The following is a 25,648-nucleotide window of genomic DNA, read 5'->3' on the forward strand; positions in this document are numbered from 1 at the left end:
ACCAGAAAATCAAACCATTAAGATATATAGTAAGAGAGAAATAACAAAAGAAATACAATCAGAAGACAATTGATAACATGACAGAAATCAGTCCTCACATATCAAGAGTAACCTTGAATGTAAACTGATTAAAATTTCCCATTAAAAGATATGGATCCACTGAATGAATAAGAAACCATAACACAACTATATGCTACCCACAAGAAACTCAATTCATCTGTTAAGACATATATAGACTGAAAGTAAAGGGATGGAAAAAGATATTCCACACAAAAGGAAACCAAAAGTGAGCAGGCTTTAAGTCAAAAACACTTCAAAGAAACCAAAGGTCATTATATAATGGTAAAAGGATCAATTCAGCAGGAGGATACAACATTTCTAAATATATATATATGCACCCAACACTAGAGCAACAAGATTCATAAAGCAAATACTATTAGATCTAAATAGAGAGAGACACCAATACAATAAGAGTTGGAGACTTCAATGCCACACTCTCAGCATAAGACAGATCATCTACACAAAATATTGAAGAGGAGAAAATCTTCCTAACTCATTATATGAAGCCGGATTACTCTGATATCGAAACCAGGCAAGGATACAACAAAAAGAAAATTATAGGCCAATATTCCTGATGAATAGACACAAAAATCCTCAACAATACACTAGCAAACCAAATCCAAAAGTACTTAAAAAAAGATAATACATGATCATCAAGTGGATTATCCCAGGGATATAAGAATGGTTCAACATATGCAGATCAATCAATGTGATATAAAACATCAACAGAATGAAGGACAAAAACCATATTATCCTACCAATTAATTCAGAAAAGCATGCAATAAAATTCAACACCCATTCATGATAAAAACATTCAACAAACTAAGCATAGAAGGAACATATCTGAATATAATAAAGGTCATCTATGACAAACCCACAGGTATCATACTGAATGGGAAAAACCTGAAAGCCTTTCTTCTAAGAACTAGAACAAGACAAAGATGCTCTTTCACCACTCCTATTCAACATGGTATTGGAGGTTCTAGCCAGAGCAATGAGGCAAGAGAAAGAAACAAAAGGCATCCAAACTGGAAAAGGGAAAGTCAAATTGTCCCCCTTTGCAGATGAAATGATCTTATATTTAGAAAAACCTAGACTCCACCAAAAAAAAAGCTCTTAGATTTGATAAATTCAGTAAAGTTACAGGACAGAAAGTCAACAAACAAACATCAGTAGAATTTGTATACATCAATAATGAACTATCTGAAAAACAAATCAAGAAAGCAATCCCATTATATACCTACAACATATAAAAATAAAATACCTAGGAATAAATTTAACTAAGGAGGTGAAAGGCCTCTACAAAGGAAACTACAAATATTTGATAAAAGAAATTGACAAAGATACAAATGGAAAGACATCCAATGCTCCTGGATTGGAATAATGAGTATTGTTAAAATAATCATACTACCCAAAGCAATCTACAGAGTCAATGTAATCTCTGTCAATAAATTTTTCACAGACATCAAAAAACAATCCTAAAATTTGTATGGAACCCAATAAACAGCCAAAGTAGCCAAAGCAATCCTGAGCAAAAAGAACAAAGGTGGAGGCATCACACTACCCAACTTCAAAATATATTACAAGGCTATAATAACCAAACAGCATGATATTGATACAAAAACAGGCACATGGACCAATGGAACAGAATGAGAACCCAGAAATAAACCTATATATTTACAGCCAACTGATTGTTGACAAAGGTGTCACAAATGTATCTTGGGGAAAGGACACCTTCAATAAATGGTGCTGGGTAAACTAGAAATCCATATGTGGAAGAATTAAACTAGACAACCACTTCTCACCATATACAAAAATCAACTCAAAATATTGAAGACTTAAATGTATAGCTTGAAACAATAAAACTATTAGAAGAAAATACAGAAGAAACACTCCAGGACATTGGTCTAGGCAAAGATTTTATGACTTAGACTTCAAAAGCAGAGACAAGAAGAAAAAAATAGATAAGTGGGACTATATTAAACTAAAAAGCTTCTTCACAGTAAAGGAAACAATCATCAGAGTGAAGAGACAACCTGTTGAATGAAAGAAAATATTTGCAAATTATTAATCTGACAAAGGACTAATATCCAGAATATACAAGAAACTCAAATGACTCAACAGGAAAAAAACAAACAACCCATTAAAAAGTGGGCAAAGGATATAGACACTTCTCAAAAGAAGACATACAAATGCCCAAAAGGTATATTTTTTAAAAAATGCTCAATGTCACTAGTCATTAGGGAAATGCAAATCAAAATCACGATAAGGTATCATCTTATTTCAGTTAGAATGGCTATTATCAAAAAACAAAAAAATAACAAACAGCAAGGACATGGAGAAAAGAGAACTCTCACACACTGTTGGTGAGAATGTAAATTAGTACTGTCATTACGGAAAAGAATGTGGAGACATCTCAAAAAACTAAAAGTAGAATGGCAGTATGATCCAGCAACCTCATTACTGGCTATTTATCCAAAGAAAAGGAAAACAGCCTATCAAAACAATATATGCACCCCCATGTTTATTACAGCACTATTCACAATAGCAAAGATATGGAATCAACCTAAGCATACTTCAGTAGATGAACGGATAACAAAATGTGGTAAATTTACAAAACAGAATACTATCCATCCATTAAAAAAGAATGAAATCGTGTCATTTGCAGCAACATGGGTGAAACTGGAAGTGAAATAAGCCAGACACAGAAAGACAAATAGCACATGTACTCACTCACATGTGGGAGCTAAAAAAGTTAATCTCTGGGGGGTAGAGTAGAATGATAGTTACCAGAGGCTGGGAAGGATGTAGATATGTGTGCAGAGGGAAGGGAGGGGGTATGAAGGGAGGTTTAATGGGTACAAACATATAATAGATAGAATGAATAAGTGCTAATATTTGATAGTAGAGTAGGGTGCTGTAGTTAACAAAAATGTGTTGTACATTTCAAAATAGCTAGAGGTGAGGACTTAAAATGTTCTCAACACACAGAAATGATCAATGGTTGTGGTGATGGATATCCTAAATACCCTGACTTGATTATTACACATTCCATGCATGCAACAACATACCACATGTACCCCATTAATATGTACAATATTAAATAATATGTATCAATAAAAAAATTTTAAAAAAAGAACAAAATATATGAGACAACAGTTTTCAGTCAGAGGAGACCAGGTGAGCAAGATAATGATCCCTGAGAGAGAGAAAACAAATGAGGAGAACTCTGTGATTGTTCCTAGGTTATTGTCTGGAGAGAACATCCAAGCCACAGAACAAGGAAAGGGAACCTAATCAGAGCCCAACTGAGGCTCCCTTTGTTGAGGAAACAGCTGGGGATCCAGGGAGATTGCAGAGGATAGAGTTCACAAGTTAGAGTACCATAAAGGAGAGTGTTTCAGAGAGTAAGACCTCCAGAGATCCACAGTGTTCTCAAGTGTTCAACTAAATACTAACCGGCACATGCATGTGAAGTAATTGCCGAAGGCTGTGAAAAGAACCACCCAAGGTAAGAAAAATAGAACAATCTCAGGAGCTCACTAGGGGGGAAAATTTTGATTCCACCCTCTACAGTGGAAAATTTCATAATTCAAGGGGGATCAAGAAAGTATTCAGAAGGGTATTGCCTCAGCAGTGGAGCAAAATTAACTACAAACTGAAGGCTTATTGGTCCTGCTTGACAAAATTTAAAAGCAAGCCTCAATAAGATCATAGTGTTTCCAAGTACCATAGTGTTTCCAAGTACCATAGTGTTTCCAAGGATGATGTGCAGGAAAATAAAAATGTCCAGCAGCCATAAAGATAAAAATTCACAATGTATAGAATCCAACAAAATTACCAGGAATGCATAAAAGAGAAAATCTATAATGAGAAGCAAAATCAATTATTAAAAACAGATCAAGAAATGACAAAAATAATGGAATTCGTAGACAAGGACATTAAAACAGTTATCATAACTATATTTCCTGTATTCAAGGAGACAGAGGAATTACTGAACATGCTTAATAGATACATGGAAGATAAAAAAGAAAAGGTAAATCAAAGTTCTAGAGATGAAAATTACACTGGATAGGATTACCAGCAGATAAGACCACATGGAAGATACAATTACGGACGTGGAAGATATAGTAATATAATCTACATAAAATAAAACAATGAGAGAAAAAAGACTGGAAAAAACAGAGCACCAGTAAACTGAGATTTCAAGTAGACTAATTTACCAATTTGAGTCCCCCAAGAAAAAGGAAAGGAGTCAGAAAAAATATTTGAAGAAATAATGGCTAAAAATTTTTGATAAAAATAAGTCCACAAATCCAAGATCAAGAAAACCCAAACACAAGAAATAGAAAGAAAATGAATATCTTAATCAAAGAATAGAAATCAATGTTTAAAAAATCATGACAGAAAAATCACAAAAACAAAGATAAAAACTATATTATATATACAGATATTAAGATAATGACAGCAAACTTCTAGTTGGAAACTACGCCAAGTCAAAAGACATCTTTCAAAAACAGAAATTTGCAAATATACAAAGATTAGAGCATTAATCACCAGCAGATCTACAATAGAAGAAATGTTAAGTCTTTCAAACAGAAAATGACACCAGATGGAAATCTATATCTACACAAAATAATGAAGACCACTAAAAATAACAACTACGTGCTTAAATATAAGAAACATATTTTCTTATTTAGCTTTCTTTAAAACAAAACAACAATGCATTATTGGATTTATAACATACACATAAATAAATGTATGAATATAACACAAAGGCCAAAGGAGAGAAGAAATAAAAAGTATACTACTGTAAGATTCTTATACTATACTTGATACTATAACTTGAAGATAATCTGTGATACATTAATATATATCTGATAAAGTCTAAAGCAATCAATAATAAAACAGAATTATAGCTAATAAACAAAGAGATGAAAAGAAGTCATAAAAATACTTAAATAAAAGTAGAAAAAGAGGCAAAGGGATAGACAAAATACAAACAGCAAGAGGACAGACTTAAATCCAAACCTATACATTGTCATATTAAATGTAAACCATATTCTTAGCCACTGTACCAGTCTGAATAAATTTGGAAGGATCAAATCATACAAAGTATGTTCCTTGTCCACAAAGGAATTAATTCATAAAGATAATGGGAAAGTCTTAGTTTCTGGGAACCAAATACAAAATTTCTAAATAACTCATGGATTGAAACAGAAATCCAAAGAAAGATTAGAATGTATTTTGATCCAGGCTGGGCATGGTGTCTCAAGCCTATAATCCCAGCACTTTGGGAGGCTGAGGCAGGTGGATCACTTGAGGTCAGGAGTTCGAGACCAGTCTGGCCAACATGGTGAAACCCCAACTCTACCAAAAATATTTTTTAAACTTAGCCAGGCGTGGTGGGAGGCACCTGTAATCCCAGCTACTTAAGAGGCTGAGGCAGGAGAATCACTTGAACCCGGGAGGCAGAGGTTGCAGTGAGCCAACATCACACCACTGCACTCCAGTCTGTGCAACAGAGCGAGACACTGTCTCAAAAAAAAAAAAGTATTTTGATGTGAATAAAAATGAAAACATAATATTTCAAAATTTGTAAGATACAGCAAAAACAGCAGTTAGCAGAGAATTTATAGCCCTAAAATGCCTATATTAGTAAAGAAGAATGGTTTCAAACCAATGACCTTACCTCTTAAAGAAACTAGAAAATGCAGAGGAAATTAAATGCAAAATAAGCAGACAAAAGAAAATAATAAATAGAAAAGCAGAATTCAATGCAATTTTTAAAAATATAAAAATAAAAGACTTGTGAAACTAAAAGATAATTCTGTAAGAACATAAATAAAATTGATATTGCTGTATCAGAATAGTCAGAAAAAAATAGAGAATAAGAGAAAAATAATCTCATTAATGAGAGAGAAGACAGTGCTACAGATGGTAAAGATTTCAAACAATAAGAGAAAGTTATGAATAACTTTATGTCAATAAATTCTACAAGGTAGACAAAATAAATACATTCTTTGTAAGACACAAACTACCAAAGCTCACTCAAGAACAAATAATCTGATTGACTAGCCCTGTGTTCAGTAAAAACTTTAAACTGTAATAAAAATCCTTCCCACAAAAGAGAACACCAGTACTCACATGGCTTCACTGATTAACTTTATGATTTAAGTTAGAAATTACAATCATGTATCACTTTACAACAAGAATACATTTTGATAAATGTGTCATTAGGCAATTTTGTCCTTGTGGGAACATCATAGGGTGTACTTACACAAACCTAGATGGGACAGCCTACTACACACCGAGGCTATATAGTATGGCCTATTGCTCCTAGGCTACAAACCTGTACAGTATTGCCTACAGTACAATTGCCTATAGCACAATATTGTAGGCAGGTGTAACACAATGATATTTGTGTATCTAAACATAGAAAAGGTATAGGAAAAAAATACAGCATAAAATTTTTTTTAAAGGCACATCTGCAAAGGACACATACCATGAATGGAGCTTGCAGGATGAAAGTTGTTTTGAGTAAGTCAGTGAGTGGGGAGTGAATGTGAAGGCCTAGAACATTACTATACACTACTGTAGACTTTATAAACACTCTACACTTACGCTTCACTAAATTTATTTTTAAAAATTTCTTTCATCAATAAATTAACCTTATCTTACTGTAGCTTTATAAATGTTTTAATTTTTTAAACTTTTTGACTCTATTGTAATAACTTAGCTTAAAACAAACACATTGTACAGCTGTAAAAAATTTTTTCTTTACAGCCTTATTCTATAAGCTTTTTTCTATTTTTAAATTTTTTTAAATGTTTTCCTTACTTTTAACCTTTTTTGTTAAAAACTAGGACATAAACATACATTAGCCTAGGTCCACACAGGGTCAGGATCATCAATCTCACTGTCTTTCACTTCCCCATCTTGTCCCACTGGAAGGTCTTCAGGGGCAGTGATTCACAGGGAACTGTCATTTCTTATGATAACAATGCCTTCTTCTGGAATACCTCCTGAAGGCCCTGCCTGAGCCTGTTTTACAATTAACTTTTTTTCTAATAAGTAGAAAGAGCACACTCTAAAATAACAATAAATAGTATAATAAATACATAAACCATTAACAAGTTATTTATTATCATTATCAATTATTATGTATTATACATAATTGTATATGCTATGCTTTCATATGACTGGCAGGTTTGTTAATACTAGCATCACACAAACACATGAGGAATGAGCTGTGCTACTATATTACAATAGCTACGATGTCACTAGATGGTAGGAATTTTTCAGCTCCATTATAATATTATGGGACCACCATCATATATGCCATTCATTGTTGACTGAAACATTGTTATGCAGCACATAACTGTATATGCTTTCTATACAAACTCTTCCAGAAAATTAAACATGATGGAATACTTCCCAGCTCATTCTATGACACTGACATTATGCTGGTCAAAACCAGACTAAGATATTACAAGAAAAGAAACCTACAAAATAATATTCCTCATGAAGACTGACACAAGATTTCCTAACAAAATTTTACCAAATCAAAGCCAAGAATACATAACAAGAATAACATATTGTGACAGGTGGGATTTATCCCAGGAATACAAGGTTGGTTTAACATTAGAAAAAGAAGAAAAAAAAAACCTGATGTGGGGCAGGACTTTCTGGGATGATAGAGTGAGCAATTTGGCAAATACTCTCCCCCAAAATGCAATGTTAAAACCAGACAAAATGTGCAAAAACAACCATTTCAGAATGTGTAAAGTAACCAAAAGCACACGATAAACTGAGAAGCAGTACTTCAAGAAAACTACTGAGCCTTAGTAGAAATAGTAGATGTCCATACAGTTATAGCCTGGAGCTGTCCCTTCCCTCCACCCCTAGATCCATGAGTGGTAGCTCTACCAAGGTTGGAGAGCCCTGTAATGGAAGGGCATCAAAAACAATCATATTTTTCGTGGCAAACCATCAGGGAAGTCCAACACTGCAGCTCCCTGAGACTGTAATATTTGAGAGCAAGCAAAAACCATTAAGAAATTTCATAGAGAAATCAGGAAAACAAATAGTCATAATGAGCTTTGATAAACTCCCAGACCTGAGGTCATCTAGGAGGATGCATACATGTGTAAGGCTGTGTGTACACTCAGGAGAGACCAGAGAGGGCCTCAGGTATCTACTCATCCTTGGCTGAATGTGAGGTGTTGCATACAAGAGGAAGCCTTATTAGGTCTAGCTGTTTAAACACAACTTCTGACCAATCATTAGTTGATATCTAAGCAGTACTACAAGAGAAAGATATAAAATCAGCAGGTTAAGCTACCACTTTAAGAAACTAGAAAAAGATGGGCAACCTAAATCCAAGGCAAGCAGAAAAAGAAAATTATAAACATTAGTGTAGAACTTAAAAAATGGAAAACAGAAAAACAATTGAGAAAATTGATTAAACCAAAACTCAGTTGTTTAAAAAGACCTACAAAATCGAAAAATCTTCAGCTACACTAAACATGAAAAAAAGAGAGAGAATGCATATCTAGAATTAAAGAAGTGATATAAACACCAATCTTACAGAAACTAAAAGGATTTCAAGGGTATACTATAAACAACTTCATGCCAACAAATCATGCAACTTAGATGAAATGGACAAATTCCTAGTAAAACACAAATTACCACAATTGACTCAAGAACAAACTAGACAATCTGAATAGACCATAACAAGTAAAGAAAACGAATTAGTAATTAAGTGTTCTCACTAAAAAAAAGTCCATGTGCAGATGCCTTCACTGGTGAATTCTAAGAAAAACTTAGAAAAGAAATAATACCAACCCTCCACAAATTCTTACATAAAACGGGGAAACACTTTCAACTTTTTCTGAGGCCAGTATTACCCTGATACCAAAGCCAAACAATCACAAAGAAATAAAAAATTCAGACAAATATTCTTCATAAATATAGACACAAAAACCATCAATAAAATATTAGCAAACCAAATCCAACAACTTATGGAGAGGATTATACACCAAGCAGTTTTTTTTTTTTTTAAGACAGAGTCTCACTTTGTCTCCCAGGCTGGAGTGCACTGGCACAATCTCGGCTCACTGCAAGCTCCGCCTGCCGGGTTCACACCATTCTCCTGCCTCAGGCTCCCGAGTAGCTGGGACTACAGGCGCCCGCCACCACACCAGACTAATTTTTTTGTATTTTTAGTAGAGATGGGGTTTCACTGTGTTAGTCAGGATGATCTCGATCTCCTGACCTCGTGATCCGCCCACCTTGGCCTCCCAAAGTGCTGGGATTACAGGCGTGAGCCACCACGCCCGGCCTACACCAAGCAGTTTTCATCCCATCAATACAAGGTGGTTTGACACCTGAAAATAAATTGTTATATATTAACAGGTTAAAGGAAAAAAAAAAACATCATAATTTCAAGAGACATGGAAGGAGCACTTGACAAAATTCATGATAAAAACTCTCAATGCTCTAGAAACAGAAGAGAACTTTCACAACCTGATAAAGGACACTTACAAAAACACCTATAGCTAACATCATACTTAAAAAAACAACATCATAATTTCAAGAGACATGGAAGGAGCACTTGACAAAACTCATGATAAAAACTCTCAATGCTCTAGAAACAGAAGAGAACTTTCACAACCTGATAAAGGACACTTACAAAAACACCTATAGCTAACATCATACTTAAAAAAACAACATCATAATTTCAAGAGACATGGAAGGAGCACTTGACAAAACTCATGATAAAAACTCTCAATGCTCTAGAAACAGAAGAGAACTTTCACAACCTGATAAAGGACACTTACAAAAACACCTATAGCTAACATCATACTTAAAAAAAATCATAATTTCAAGAGACATGGAAGGAGCACTTGACAAAATTCATGATAAAAACTCTCAATGCTCTAGAAACAGAAGAGAACTTTCACAACCTGTTAAAGGACACTTACAAAAACACCTATAGCTAACATCATACTTACTGGTGAAAGACTGAATGCTTTTTCCCTAAAACTGAGAACAATAAGCACATCTGCTCTTGCCACTGCTATTCAGCATTGTACTGGAGGCTCTAGTTAGCAAAGTTAAGCAAGAAAGGGAAGTAAAAATTGCTCCCTGGCCTTTTGGCTAAGATCACATTCACAATGCAAAAAAAAAAAAAAAAAAAAAAAAAAGAAGAAGAGGAGGAAGAAGAAGAAGAAGAAAGAAGAAGAAGAAGAAAAAGAAGAAGAAGAAGAAGAAGAAGAAGAAGACATCCAGATTGAAAAGAGAGAGGTAAAAATATACTTACTATGGACAATGTATTCCAACATGATTTTAAAAAAACCCTACTCAACTATTACTAGAATAATAAAATTGTCAAAGTCAAAAGATGTAAGATTCATATACAAAAATTAATTGTATTTCTATACACTACTGAAGAATAATCCAAAAATGAAATTGGGAAAGTAATTCCATTTACGAAAGCATAAAAAGAATAAAATACTAGGAAGAAAGAAACACGGCTTATATCCTGAAAACCATAATACATTATTGAAGAAATTAAAGAAGATGAAAGAGGAAAAACATTTTATGCTTGTGGACTGTCAAAGTCACTATTGTTAAGATGGCAATTCTATCAAAATTAATCTATAAATTCAACATAATCTCTTAAAATCCAAATAGGTTTGGTTTCTGGTTTTTGGTTTTGCTGCAGAAACTGACCATCAGATCCTAAAATTTATATGGAAATGCAAAGGATTAAGAAGAGCCAAAACACTTTTGAAAAAAAAAATGTTGGACTAATACACTTCTTTGATTTCAAAACTAACAATAAAGCTACAGTAACCAAGACAGTTTGGTACTAACATAATCAGCAGAACAGAACTGAGATTCCAGAAAAAAATCCTTATATTTACAGTCAATTGATTTCTGAAAAAGGTGCCAAAGCAATTAAGCAAGGAAAAAATATTCTTTTCCACAAATGTAAATAATGGATTCAGACCCTTACCACACCCAACACATAAAAATTAACTCAAAATGAATCATAGACCTACATGTAAGATCTAAAAGTGTAAAACAGAAGAAAATCTTCATGACCTTGGGTTAAGCAAAGATTTGTTGGTTTTGACACCATAAGCACAATAAATGAAAAAATTAATAAGTCAGACTTCATCAAATTAAACCTTTTGCACTTCAGAAAGGTACCAGTAATAAAATGAAAAGGGTAAACATTTCACCAGAGTCACAAATGGCTAATATGCACATGAAAAGATGCCAAAATCATTAGTCATTAGGGAAATGCAAATTAAAAACATGAGATACTACTACACACTGACTAGAATGGGTTAAATTTTAAAAGACTGACTGTACCAAGTGTTGGCAAGGATGCGCTGCAATGTTCATACATTGTTAATGGGAATATAAAATGATACAAATACCACTGGAAAATAGTTGGGTAGTTTTTTTAAATTTAAACATACACCTAACAAATGATCCAGTCATTCCACTTGCACCCAGGAGAAATGAAGTATATGTCAAAACAAAGACTTATAACATGAACTGTCACAGCAGGTATATTTGGAATAGACAAAAACTCGGGGGAAACACCAAATGCCCATGAACGGGTAAATGAATACGTTGTGCTATGTCCATACAATGAAATACTACCCTGCAATAAAAAGTAATGAACCATAGATACGGGCAACAACCAACATACATGAATTTCAAAATAATTACACTGAGTGAAAGAGGTCAAACAACAAAAAAGAACACACTATATGATGTCTTATTTAAAATTATAGAAAATATGGGCTAATACAGAGCAACACAAAGCAGATCAGCGGTTGCTTTGGGATAGGTACAAGGGATGTGAAGCAATAGGGAGAAGGGATTACCAAGGTACCCAAATAAACTACCGGGGATAATAAATGTGTTCATGTGTCATTATCTTTGACATTGTCAAAATTTATCAAAGTGCATAAATTCATTATCATAGTTAAATAAGTTTAGTTTATTTTATGTCATTTCATAAAACTGTTTTTAAAAAATGTATCTCAGAACAAAAAAGAACTGTTACCTGGCATTACAACTCTCCAGGCAAGAAAGAATGATGTCATAGACTGGGATGGAACCCATACAAACAGAAATGTAAGTAGATAATTTTAAACTTTATTAAAATACAGAATTGACAACTTTTTTGGTGAAATGGACATTGAGAGTTGAAGGAAAGGAAGGAATCAAGTACAACTTTTATTTTGGCTTTAGCAACTCAGTGAATAGTGGTGCCATTTACCAAAATAAGGAAACTAGGATAGTATGACAGAGTCAAGGTTTCTCATCACATCACCAGGAGTGGGTCAAACTGGTTTTACAAGCTTAATAGATTTTAAAACAACAAACTAGGATTCACAGAATTCCCTATTACCCACAGTTTCACTTTCTGCAGTTTCTGCTTTCCACGGTCAGTCTATAACCCACAGTCAACTGCAGTCCAAAAATAGGTAAGTACAGTATATATAGTAAGATACTTTGAGACCAAGAGACCACATTCTTATAACTTTTAACAGTATATCGTTATAATTGTTCTATTCTATTATTAGTTATTGTTGTTAATCTATTACTGTCCCTAACATAAATTAAACTTTACCATACGTATGTATGCATACAAAAAAACATAGCATATATAGGGTTTGGCACTGTCTGCAATTTCAGGATTCCACTGGGGGTTTTGGAACATATCCCCTGTGGATAAGGTGGCACTACTGTACTGTATATATAGACATCTAGAAAATGAAAGTGGGATTCTATTCAACTACCACAAATGTGAAAAAGAAATCACTATTTTTGCAGAAAAAGAAAACAGTAATTCATGGAGATTGTAAAATGTGCATGCAAAATACCTCTGTCCAAAATAATTTTAAAACTAAATAAATGACTCTGGGAGGCTAAGGTGGGCAGATCACTTGAGGCCAGAAGATTGAGACCAGCCTGGCCAACAAGGTGAAACCCCATCTCTACTAAAAATTCAAAAATTAGCCAATTGGCTGTGGTGGCACACACCTGTAATCCCAGCTACTTGGGTGCTAAGGCATGAGAATCACTTGAACTCAGGAGGCAGAGGTTGCAGCGAGCTAAGATAATTGTGCCACTGCACTCCAGCCTGGGTGAAAGAGCGAGACTTCTTTTCAAAAAATAAAAAATAAACTTAAATAAATGAAAGGTAGATGTTCATGTTATAAAATAATTACTTACACTATTTTAATTAAATAATACATTTTACTTTTTGAATTTTTTTCTAGAAGTATTACTTAGGACTGTTTATATTTTTAACTAAAAATATTTGTGTCCATTAAAATCAAATTTCTAAGTGAAAGTACAGAATGCTACAGCTTCTTTATTTCCTTCAGCATCTTTGCTTACCTGTTTAATCTTTCAAATAATGTCCCAAATCGTGTAGTTTTATGTGATGGACTGAAAACATCTTGACTTTTATTTAATTTGGAAAGCAAGGAATCAGAACAGTTAACAGTACTGAGCTGAAAAAAAAAAATTGAAGAAACTGCCAAAATAGTAAATGTACATATATACAATTTAAATTATTTACCATAAAATGTCATGTAAATGAACTACATTTATATTTTAAAATTGTAAAAATAGCCCAAAATAAAGTAATTTTACTACTTATTGAAAACAAAATGAATAGTTTCCTAACAAAAAAATCAATACCAGTATCTGAATAATTGTTAAAATAACAGAGTTGATATGATGGTAAGCTAACCATTTTCTCCAAGTTAAAAATAAAAAATAAAAAAACAAAAAAATACCAGGACACCAAGATCTTGAATAATTGTAAGTTAAATTTCTCTGACAGAAAACAATAATTTGTCCCAATAAAAGAGCTATACTTGTCTCAGTTGTTCCATTTGCTGAGTAACTTTAGATTGCTACTTTAATTTTTCTGAATATCAATATTATTCAGTTCAAAAGGGAGAGTGTAAAGACTATTGTGAAAAGAAGATAATCAATTTGTTAATGTGGAAAGTACCCTATAAATGTAACTTATTATATTGGCCCAACACTAATCTATTCAACAATAATTTATATCTGTCATACATTTGATTTATAACTCATGAAACATAGAAATGAGAAGTCCAAACACAACCAATGACAGAATTGTCAGAAAAAAAAAAAAAGGAGAGTCAAAAAGAGACACTGAAAGTCTTTGGGGAAAAAAAAATAGACTAAAGTCAGAGAGAGCTTATACTAATGTCTCAGCTAACTAATACATCTAAGAGAGAGTGACAGAGGTGCGAAACATTATCCCTTAAAATAAGAAACAAATCAAAAGAGAAGAGAATATAATATTATATATTCGACAATACTACTTAACTAAGGATCAGGAAACCCCAAGTCACTTTTTCTTCTAACTTGTTTTTCAACTCATTTTCTTTTGTATTTTATAATTTCATTTTAATTATTTTCACTTTTTTTGAAATTCCTCCAAGTACGCTATTAAATACTTCCCTAGTATTTCATGATGTGACACTATGATTGAAAAGGGACATTATCTCTTTTCAGTCTTTTACCATGTTAAGCATAAAATTATTTACCTCTCTGGAGCTCATCATTAACCTGCAGTCTATAATATGTACAGACAAGAAAGTTAAATAGAGATTACACAGATGTTTTATCCTCTATCCTTGAACTATTTAATAGAGCAAGGATGAGTTATAAGCTGATCTAGAATGTTGGTTTTTGTCTTACGAAATATAAACTGAATGCGTAATTGAAAATGTCTTTCATTGCATCATTCGAAAATTATTGGGCCTTTATAACAAGGCTAGCATGGGTCACAGGAATGTAATACTTCATTTTCTCTTATCTGGGAAGTCTTTAATAAAAATTTTAATAAAATGGAATTATATATAACTAGCATATGGCATATATATAACTGATATGCTATAATATATAGCTATAATATAATTTCTAAAATTTAAAACTATAAATTAATTATAAGCTGATTTATAAATAATATATAAATATGTCATAAAACCACTGCATGCTAAAAATAAGATAAATTCAAAACTAAGTATTCCCATTAACAAGACATAGTGTTTGTATAAGCATTCTCCTCATTACCATTAGACATTAGTATAGTAACATTTAATTAAATTTCATTTTTAGTAGATTTCCTGGTATGCTCTATGACTGATGTATTTTAGAATCTTAATATTTATATATTTTATATTTTTAGCTTTAGAGCACACAATGATTGAACAACATTTTAGCACTACATCTCTATATATTTGTACAGTGTTAATTGAAAAACTTAAAATAAAAACTTGTCATCTTTCAAATTATAAAAAGAATCAAGCCATCACTTTAAGAGACTACTACGACATCTCTGAAACTGTATATTGCTATTCACAGGACACTTTCCATATCATGCATATTGGGTCATCATGACATCACCAACTAATCAATTACAGTGATTATAAACATCAACTACTATATAACACACTGAACTACTTTCAATTCTACTATCAATAGTTTTCTAAGAGAATGATACATTCCAAGATTTTTTTAAAAAAACACTCCAGTTCTGGGATTCACAATCTTCTACAGTGCAAAGAATTAAGTTTTTGATGTAAAGGGAATTATCCTTAATTTATCTCCTAATTTGTTTATATGTATAGCAATTCAAAATGTAAATATTTTAAATCTATAAAAAGAGAAAAAAAGTGTTTCATGAAAATATAATGATATAAAATGCTAAGAACTAATGATTCAAAGGTACCTGGTCATTCTGCTTTTTTTCATATGCAAGTTTCTGAGGAGTAGGTGCTATTCCAGATGTGAAATTTAGTTTTGAAATATGTCTGTTAGAAGGTAACTCCACTGAAAAAGATGATGGAGTGAAACTGCAGTTCTCTATTTTGCTGAACTGAGGGTGAAGCATACTATATGAGTCCATGCCTTGTGACTATAGGAAAGAAGATAAAATCATTTACATTACCAAAATATATAAACTAGAGAAGAGGAAAGTCAAAATAGTGAAATTAAAATAAGTGAAAAGGGCAGGGGTTACAAAAGAAAATGTCCTAAGGCAAGGCAACCCATCAGTAATTGACAGAACTTACTAGGAAGAGAGTGGTTATCAGTGAAGGCTATACTGAAGAGCACCTTTCCCTCTGCCTTCCCTACTCCTGCTTCTCTCCATCCTCCAGCTCCATTCCTGTAGGCTACCTTCTAAAGACAGGAAATCTGAGTTTCATTAACCCATAATCCAGGTGATAAGATTTCTAAGGGATTTTAGTATCATTGCCATTATCTTTCTGATCTAGCTTAACTCTGGCAATTCAAAGGAAAAAAATGATCGCTAACAATATGACATTAGATGTTAAAGTTTCAAGCTTTAATTATAATCTATGCATTTTCTAATTGATTATAATTTTATTTGCTAAGAAAATTATTTGCTATACTTTGAAAGAGAAATCATCTTGGGATCCACGTGAGGGTTGGACATCACAATTTGATATAAAGTAATCTGGTTACTATGTTTGAACAGATGAATTGCTCAATAATCACGTGAACCCAAAGTAAGAATCCCTAAGTGAACTGTCCTTGGCAGCTCATCAGTAACAAGCAGAATCAAATGTTATGCAAACACAGGCCTAGTCACATTACCAGCAGTCCAAAGAGATTCTCATAAGCAATCAATTAAAATATTCTTAAGGCATAGATTTCTCACCTGGGAAGCTTTTAAAAGAATTAAAGACTCAAATTTTTCTTTAAAATAATTTTCTCCAGTATTCAGACATTTAGATCATTAGGTAGCATATCACAATTGCTGAAATAACCTATAGAATTTTTTTAAAAATCTCACCTGGACTGGGCCAAGATCTTCCTTGCTACTTAGTCTTTGATAGTTTACACTAATGAAAAGAAAAATTTAGGTTAAAAATATAAATTGAAATAAAATCGACTGTCCTTTCCTATATTTAAAATTCATACTGTTCTACACAAAACATATAGAAACCTAAGTAAATCATTACAGGGTCATAATATTACTAAGTTTTATAAAAATTATATTAATACTAGATATAGACATTTTTATGATAAGGTAAGTCAAACAAAGTGTACAAAATCTGGATCATTTGATGAAGGTCTTAATCATTGCATAATACTGTTAACAGCCAAACAAACAAAAACTGGGGGTAGAAGGTAAGTATTTTATACATTTTCGAGTGAGTAAAAGTGTTGTTAATAACCAGTTTAAACACCTAATAATATAAATCCTAGCTAAAACCTACTTGGTTTCTGTATCATCAAGGCAGAGTTTAGAAGGTACACAGTGAGGCGACATTGGAAGTTCTAAATTATGCTTTCTTAGGGGGATTTTTATGTCTCTATTCATGTTCACATGGGTTGGTTTTCTCACAGTTTCTACAATAAAAAATATATAATTATAATTTCAAAATAAGAATAAAAAATTGTAAAAGTACTGTTTAATAAATCATGTTCATTACATAAACATATATCTAAGAAATTTTACTAAAACATTTACATTCTATCAGTGCTAAAATAAATCATTACAATATAAACAACTATCAGAGACTTTAAAACATATTCATCATCTTATATATTCCTCATTATAGCTGCCCTATTAATTTAGTTCTACTTTTTCTTCCACCAAGATTTCTCTGATCTCCAGACTAGTTACTATGTTATATATTCCCACAGTACTATATATATTTTCCCTTTCTCTGGTCAGTACTTTCACCTACTCTATTTTTGTGATACACCCACCCAAACTATATACATAGTTATAGTGTAGATTTTATATGTTCTTATAAAACTCTGCCTCAAGCCAGGCACAGTGGCTCATGCCTGTAATCCCAGTTACTAAGGAGGCTGCAGTTGGAGGATGGCTTGAGGCCAAGAGTTCAAGACCAGCTTGGGCAACACAGTGAAACCCTGTCTTTAAAAACAAAACAAAATAAAAGTCTTGTCTCTCTGGATAAAATAATTGATTTGGCAGTAGCCATCTGACTAAAGGTGAACCAATAATCGTATCCCATTCTGCTAGTTATAAGCAAAATTTTTTCACTGTGAGATTGGTACCAGTAGCACAAGGAAATATTCTTACAGTGGAATTTTAAAATGTGGGACCAGAGAAACAATTCTCAGTATTTCCTTGGTGGCAAAACTAGAGAAGGTGAGTAATATTAGTTTCTTAAGGCCATGTTTTGAGCCTCAATGATGAAGACAGTCTGAGAGAATAAAGTTAATGACTGAAGTGAAAAAGAATCTTGATAGTATTCAAGTCCCTGTTTCAAGTCATCTCTGAGGCCCACTGCACCATCACTCTTCCTGTTAAAGGAGTAAAAAGATAACTGTTTTGAATTTCTGTCATTTGCAGCCATGAGTCCTGATTAGTAAAGCTTGCTTTCTGTTTTATCCTCAGCACCCAGTAGAGTACTTACAGTGGGTACCCAATAAAAATATGCTGAAGAAATAAATGAAAAGAAAGTGCAGGAGTTCAGGCCATTATCCCAAAATAAGTCATCTTGCTATTTAAGAAAACAGCAGAAGCAGGAAGGTTACTCTCAGCTTTCCCCTGAAGCAGGTCATAAAACCCTCATTCGAGAAGTGCTCTGGTTATACTTGGAAGAAAATAATATCACTATCTCTGAAGACACAGGGTCACAAAGAAGAATCTGAACAAAGAGGCCTTGCTAAGATCCCCTTAGTTTATTACTATTAGATCATTCTTTTAAAAATCCAATCATACTTCTTGAGGACTATCCACTTTTTCATCAAACCTGGCAAGAAAAATACACAAGTTTAGCCATTTCTTCCAATCTTAAGATCTTAAATTTCTTATCGAGGCTCTTGTGTCACATAAAACTTACTAAATAAATCTGTATGTTTTTCTCCTGTTAATCTGTCTTTTGTTATTGAGGGTTTAGCCATAAACCTAGCAATGGATGAGGAAATATATTTTTATTCCCCTACGACTGGGAATAAAGGTAAATACATCAAAAAGATTTACAACAAAAAGTTTTATTCTCAAAATCCATGAACAATGTATTTATTCTTTCTAAAGTATAACTAAATTTACTTGTGTAAACTGTTATCTGTGGAGGGAGAAAAAAAATGACGGAGAAAGGAAATGAGGAAATATTAACAATACTCTGATCAATTTCTATCCCTTCCTGATAAATTGTCTTATTTTTATGCTCTCATTTTTAGCAGTTGTTTTAAAAATTAAATATCAGACACAAGTTCCTCTAAAAGAGGAAAAATATACTCTAATTAAGCTTTTTATTTACTTGAAGTATCAAAATATATGACAAAATGGACTTTATTTTGCAGTATTAGACTTCTATGATTAACATCCCAGGAAAGTGTAATAAATAATTCAAGTGATGACATAGGAAACTAGTCATTGAAGCAAAAATCTTTCCAGATCTTCCTTTCATACATATCCTTTAAATAGTAAAGAACAGTTAATTTGTTGATATGTATTAACATTTATTCCCTGCTCTCTAGCTAAACTTTGGTAACTACCTGCCTGTATAGAATAATGTAACAACTGTACTATAATAAGTTTAGTGACACCTAATAAATTAATTTTATATAACACATACACAAAATAAAAATAAAAATTGGATTAAGCAACAAAACGTTTTAAGCAGATATTAACTAGGCATCTAATTTAAGAGAGCAACCAAATTTTAAAATTAATTTTCCACATGCTTTGAGCTCGAAAATTACAAACTAATTAGAAGACTAAACATTATTATGATCACATCAAGTTCAAAACAGAATGCAATTGGAACGACTTACCAGGAATTTTCTTCTTGCAAGATATCTGATTTACCATATATAGGTTAAGAATGTCTAAGCTGACAGCAGAATTTTTGACAGGAGATAAAACTCCCAGTGATTTCATTTTTGATTTTAACCTGTGTTTTTCAAAATATTCCTAAAATAATTAAAAATTAAAAACAATGCAGCAAATATGCGGTTTTAGACAGAATTATAAATAATAAAAAATCAATCATGTTATTAAGTCATTGACTTGATACTTTTAAATTTTGTGACATCTTTATATGTTTATAAATACATTACAATTAATCATAACTTGCATTTTGCCTACAGACTAAATTTCACAGCCTTTTATGATCTTCCTTAAGCATAACCTTTAAAACAGAATGCTATAAAGCTATTCTCTGAAATCAAAAGATTAGAAATTATCTCTATATAGAAAGCTTAAAAAATCTGGTAACAGAACAATTCTGACAGGCTAAAATCTTGTTCTTGTTTTTCTACAAAGTATGCTATTCTGCAGACATAGAAAACCTTAAAAATATGCACAGCTGAGTGCCATTAAAAGTCAACAGAAATGAAGAAAAAAAAAGCTATGTGCAAATTAATCTGCAACCAAAGCCAATTTCGTTTATTTGTTATCCCTCCATGATTCCCAGATGTTTGTTTTTTTAACAAGACTTGCACATAATTATCACTTTATCCAGTTTTTATTTTCTTTCTGTTTGAACTGTTATTATTCTTTCTTATTGCCATTCTTTTTCTTTCAGGTTACATCATTAATTCATTTAAATAAAAATTAACTAATATTTATTTATCAAGAAACTATTATGTGCTAGGTTGTGAAAACATCTTCTCTTCCATTAAATAACTCATAATATAATGCTATGAATATAATTATAAATGCGAAATTGTCAGAAATGAGAAAAAGCTAAGATGGCAAAATATTTAGTGCAAGAGGTCATAATTTGAAGAGGTTACATATCATATTTATTTTCAAGAAGTTGAGGCTCTTTCACATTAACATTTCAGAATATTGTTAATTATAACTTTTAAGTTTGTAAAAATCTTGTAAGAACTATAACAGACTTGCCAATGATCACACACAAAAAAGTAAATGTCTTGTTTTACAAAATAAATAACAGATAAAAGGTATTTGTTCATATTTCATTTGAGTGATCTGGAACTCCAAATTAGACTAAAATGTATTTTTAAAGACCATACTATGGTTAAGCAATGAAATAACAGGATCTTCAGGATGTAAATAGTTTTCCACCTTGAAACAACAACTCAGTCAATGCTAGATCTTATAATTGATTGTGTCCTGGAATTAAGAAGTTGTTAGTTCATCTGTACAAAGTACAAAGGCACTGTACTTTGTGATGGATAAGACCATAGTGAGGGAGATGATGACACAAATAAATGCAACTGAGTGTGATTGGGGATGGTATCAAATCCTAGGAAAGGTATGGAAATTATTGTTTGTGGATAGGGTGGGTACAGGGAAGGGAGGAGGACATGGAAGACTTCTTTGGAAATGAGTTCTAAGATAGATGGATGAGTCAGAGCTATCCAAAGAGGGTAGGAATATAAGGTTCCAGGAATAAGGAAGAACAATACAAAGACTGTCAAAGGGACTAAGCCTTTATTCCAGGAAACATGTTGAAGAAGTTTGTCCCATATTATCCAGCCATCATGATAGTCTCTAATACCTGTTCCAAGAAAGAACAGAAGTATGTAACTAACTGATTAACTTGACAAGACTAAGCTCAATTTTTTTGTCAAGTCTCACTTGGTAAAAACAACTAGAAAACAATTTGAAAAGAACTAGAAAACTTTCAGAAACTAAGTAATCAAATTTTAACTTGAAAACAGTCATTAAAAAGGAACAACCAGAGAGATAGAAATAAAATCTGGAGAATGTACCAAAGAAAGATCAGAAAGAATTTGCTTTGTGTAGGAGATGACAACGTAATAAAATAAATCGGACTGACAAATATCCTTTCAATTGAACAGCATAAAGTTCATTGTTGACTTTAACAAGATGACTGAGAAATGAATGGGATGCAATATAAAAGGGGATAGCTGGGAAGGAAAAGAATCCAGAGACTGCCACTATCCTGCTTTTATAATATCACTCCGTTGTTTTTATTGAAATTTTACTACCTTTGATCATATTAACATTATTGGGTTTTTTTTTCTGTTTTAGAACTTTATATAAAGGAATCTTACTGCTTATATTCTGTGAGTTTCTTCTTTTGCTCAACATTATGTATTTGAGATTCATCTGCATTAATTATATGTAGCTTATACATTTGCACTGCTATGCTATTACTTGCATATGCCATAATTTGTTTAACCATTCTACTATTCTACTGCTAATGGATTTTGGGACAGTTCTCTTTCCCTCTCCTTCCTTCCCCTTGCCTGTCTTCTTTCTCCATCTCTCTCTCTCTGTTTGCTATTTCAGCATAACAATGACCCAAACAAATCTTGTACATATCCAAAAGGGCACATGTACAAGGGTTTCTTTGCTCAGTTGTAAGGTATATACATGCTCAGCCTTACTATGGAATGCAATCAGTGTAATAAAAAATAAAGACAAAATAAATGGAAGTAGTACACAGGTTATGACACCATTACTGTACATCATTTATCTAGGTAATAAATGATTATTTAAATTAGAATACCAATACTCAGGTAGTGAGAAGTGGTCAGATCTGGGATACATTTTGGAATTAGAAGGACAGCAGGAATCAACAATGATCTTTAAGTCTCTGACTGAGCAAAATATGTGGCTAATCAAGCTATCAACAAGGATGTAGAAGACCAAAGGAAGATGGCCTCCAGTTTCACTTAGGTGAATGTATTAGTGGTAGAAAAGCACTTCAAGGTTATTAGTCTCATAAGGCTGACAAAAATAAAAACACTTTTTCTTTACCTTTTGCTTTCTTCTTTCCTGCTTGATCAGAACCCTGGACCTGAAAAAAGCAGCAGAATAAAATATATAGTGATCAAAGAAATGGCCTTTAAGACAATTGCCAGTTTAGCTTAATTGAAGATTTAGAGTTAAAATCTAAAAGTGTAGTATCATTGCATTTTTTCTGAAAAGAAACTATAAAAATATTCTTAAAGTATTTATAGTATGATGTTTCACAAAATTTTCTTAGGAAATCCAATATCTAATAAAAAATACTGCATGTCAATGATGAATAATTAAGTATAAAATAAATCTGAATTCTAATGCTAAGCAAAAGAAAATGCATTGGAAAGAATATATCCCTGAAACATTCTTATCTGATAGCAATATTCTCTGTCAACATTCTTCTTTTTCTTTGTATTTCAACATTCTACTGAAATCTACAGAGAACAGAGAGGAAGTTGAAATCTATTTGGGATCTAAGGAAATGTGAAGTGTATTGCTAGAGCAACATCAGTTACATTAATATATCAGCCATATGTACTTGAAATTTCATATCTATGTCTTAATATGTTCAGGCTGCTATAACAAAATACTATAAAGCCAGGGAGGTTACCAAGAAGAGAAATTTATTCCTCACAGTTCTAGAGGCTAGGAAGTCCAAGATCAAGGCACCAACAGATTTGATAACTGGTGAGTGCCCACTTTCTGGTTTACAGATGACATTTTTTTGCTGTATCCTCATTTGGTAAAAGGGGTGAGCTGACTCTATGTAGCCTCTTTCACAAGGGTATGAATCTGAATCATGAAGACACTGCCCCTGTGACCCAATCACCTTCCAGAGCCATCCCCTCCTAATATCATCACCTTGGGAGTCAGGATTTTAACATATGAACTTGGGGGAAAGACAAAAATTGAGACAACAGCATCTTCTTTAAAAAAAAAAAAAAAAACCTAGTAGTTCTGGATGTGCTTTGTATCTATAATCCTTGAGCCAAATACAGCACTGAAGACCAATGATAGTGCAGTATTTAATGGTTATAAGATATTTGTTCTATTAATAACAGCGGAACACTATAAAATATTCATGACAGTATTACCAGATTTACGTAACTTTTAGACATGCATAACACTATGGTCTCAAATTCAAGATTTATGTAAGAATAAGTAAAATGACACTGTGTCTTAACTGTATACTATCTAATATCAAAATAATAATTGCTAATACTAAATAGCATATATCTTCCACCATTCTAGACACTTCAGACACTTTACATGTATAAGCTCATTTAATTCCATGGCAACTCTGTAAGGTAGGTTCTGTTTCTGTACCCACTTTACTGATGAGGAAACTAAGGCAAAGACAGGTTAAGTAACTTCCCCAAGATCACACTGCTTATAAATGGTAGAGGCAAAACTGAAATCCAGGGTGTCTGATATTGGAGTTCTTAGCCAAAACTGCCTTTCAAGTATGTCAACTGAGAATATATAAAGTTGTTCATTTTTCCCAGTGATTTTCATAAACTTTACCAATGACAATTACTGAATACCCCTGACTTTGCAACTTATTGAATATGTTCTTTAATATACTTCCCATTAACTTTGTTCCCCCATGCAAGAACTAACCAGGCTCAACCCTACTTAGTTTCTGAGATCAGGCACGTTCAGGGTGGACTCGCTAGAGTCCAGCTGACTCATTAGCTATGTCTTAATTGACTATTTGAACTCATTGAGCAAAGAACCCTATATATTCTGCTGCATGCAGCATCATAAGTGTACTGCTGCCATTCAAACTTTACAAAGAAAAATGAAAAAAAATTTCATTTTACCGACTTATTCGCTAAGACTAAGGAGGACCTGAGAAATCAGTTTATTCTCCATCATTTTAAAACTCACAAAGCTTATGCACAGAAAGTAAAGTGACTTTTCAAAGTTCAGAAATATAAAAAGTATAACAGAGCTGGCAATATTACGCAATCCAGACTAAAAAGAGATAACAAAAATAAATGTTTATTGTATAAGCAGTTTCCATGTTATAGAGCTCAGTAAAATTAAGAAATCAAAGTAAATATAGTCTTCATATATGTATGCATTGTGTGATTTTATTCCAGGCTGATTTTCTCTTATCCAGGACATTCATGGCTATCACCAAATTCTACATACTACTTAATGCCCATCCCTATGTGCCTAAGAAAAAAATTAATTAGGTATTTAAGACCAATATCTACATCAGCCTAGCAATCACTAGACTGCAGTGAAAATGAAAAAGGATTCTGACATATATGTCAAAGGTCATTTCTTAAACAGAACATTTTAGATTATTATTAAGGCTATCACTGTTATTAATAGAATGATATGTCCACATAAACTAAATATTGTCCCGAATATAGTCACTCTTAATTATTTGCACTAAAGTAGAAGAGTGCATCAGTCAGAATTCTTATAAGCAATAGAAAGTATATTTGGCTGATTCAAACAGAAAATAAATTTATTAAAAGAAAAATGGATAGCCAAACAGACCTGCTGAGAAGGCATGCTTGTCAAATGGCAAGAGCAAGGAAGTCTAGGCAGTTTTGGGAATATGGCCAAAATCATGCAACAATTATTCTCATAAGGATACCACTGCTGGCACTGGTGAATACTGGATACTGCTGACTATACCATTTCCACTCCTGGACAGCACTTCCCCTGGCATCTCTGTCCCTGAAAATTCAATCCTGCTGCAGCTCCTGCAACTGCCTACTACAAAAACAGATGCACTGCAGTCCCTATTTTCTTGGGTCACTAACTCCTGATTCAATGTACAAGGCAAGAACACCA

The 25,648-nt window shown here is 32.7% G+C and overlaps 1 protein-coding gene across 2 annotated transcripts in view; it reads right to left on the minus strand.

The window, feature by feature from the left end:
* The window catches only part of REDIC1 (regulator of DNA class I crossover intermediates 1), a 96,584-nt gene that overhangs the window by 58,910 nt on the left and 12,026 nt on the right, over nt 1-25,648 (minus strand). Inside the window, exons 2-7 of one of the 2 annotated variants that reach the window (XM_001151762.8) lie at nt 22,850-22,889; nt 19,927-20,065; nt 17,388-17,520; nt 16,961-17,009; nt 15,872-16,057; nt 13,495-13,610 (exon numbers count right to left, since the gene is read on the minus strand). In XM_001151762.8, the coding sequence (XP_001151762.4) occupies nt 13,495-13,610; nt 15,872-16,057; nt 16,961-17,009; nt 17,388-17,520; nt 19,927-20,065; nt 22,850-22,889 (663 nt within the window). The remainder of the gene's footprint in view (nt 1-13,494; nt 13,611-15,871; nt 16,058-16,960; nt 17,010-17,387; nt 17,521-19,926; nt 20,066-22,849; nt 22,890-25,648) is intronic. The other variant, XM_016923642.4, reaches the window with a different exon arrangement.

This window comes from Pan troglodytes, chromosome 10 (assembly GCF_028858775.2).
Source record: "Pan troglodytes isolate AG18354 chromosome 10, NHGRI_mPanTro3-v2.0_pri, whole genome shotgun sequence".
Classification (NCBI taxonomy): Eukaryota; Metazoa; Chordata; class Mammalia; order Primates; family Hominidae; genus Pan; species Pan troglodytes.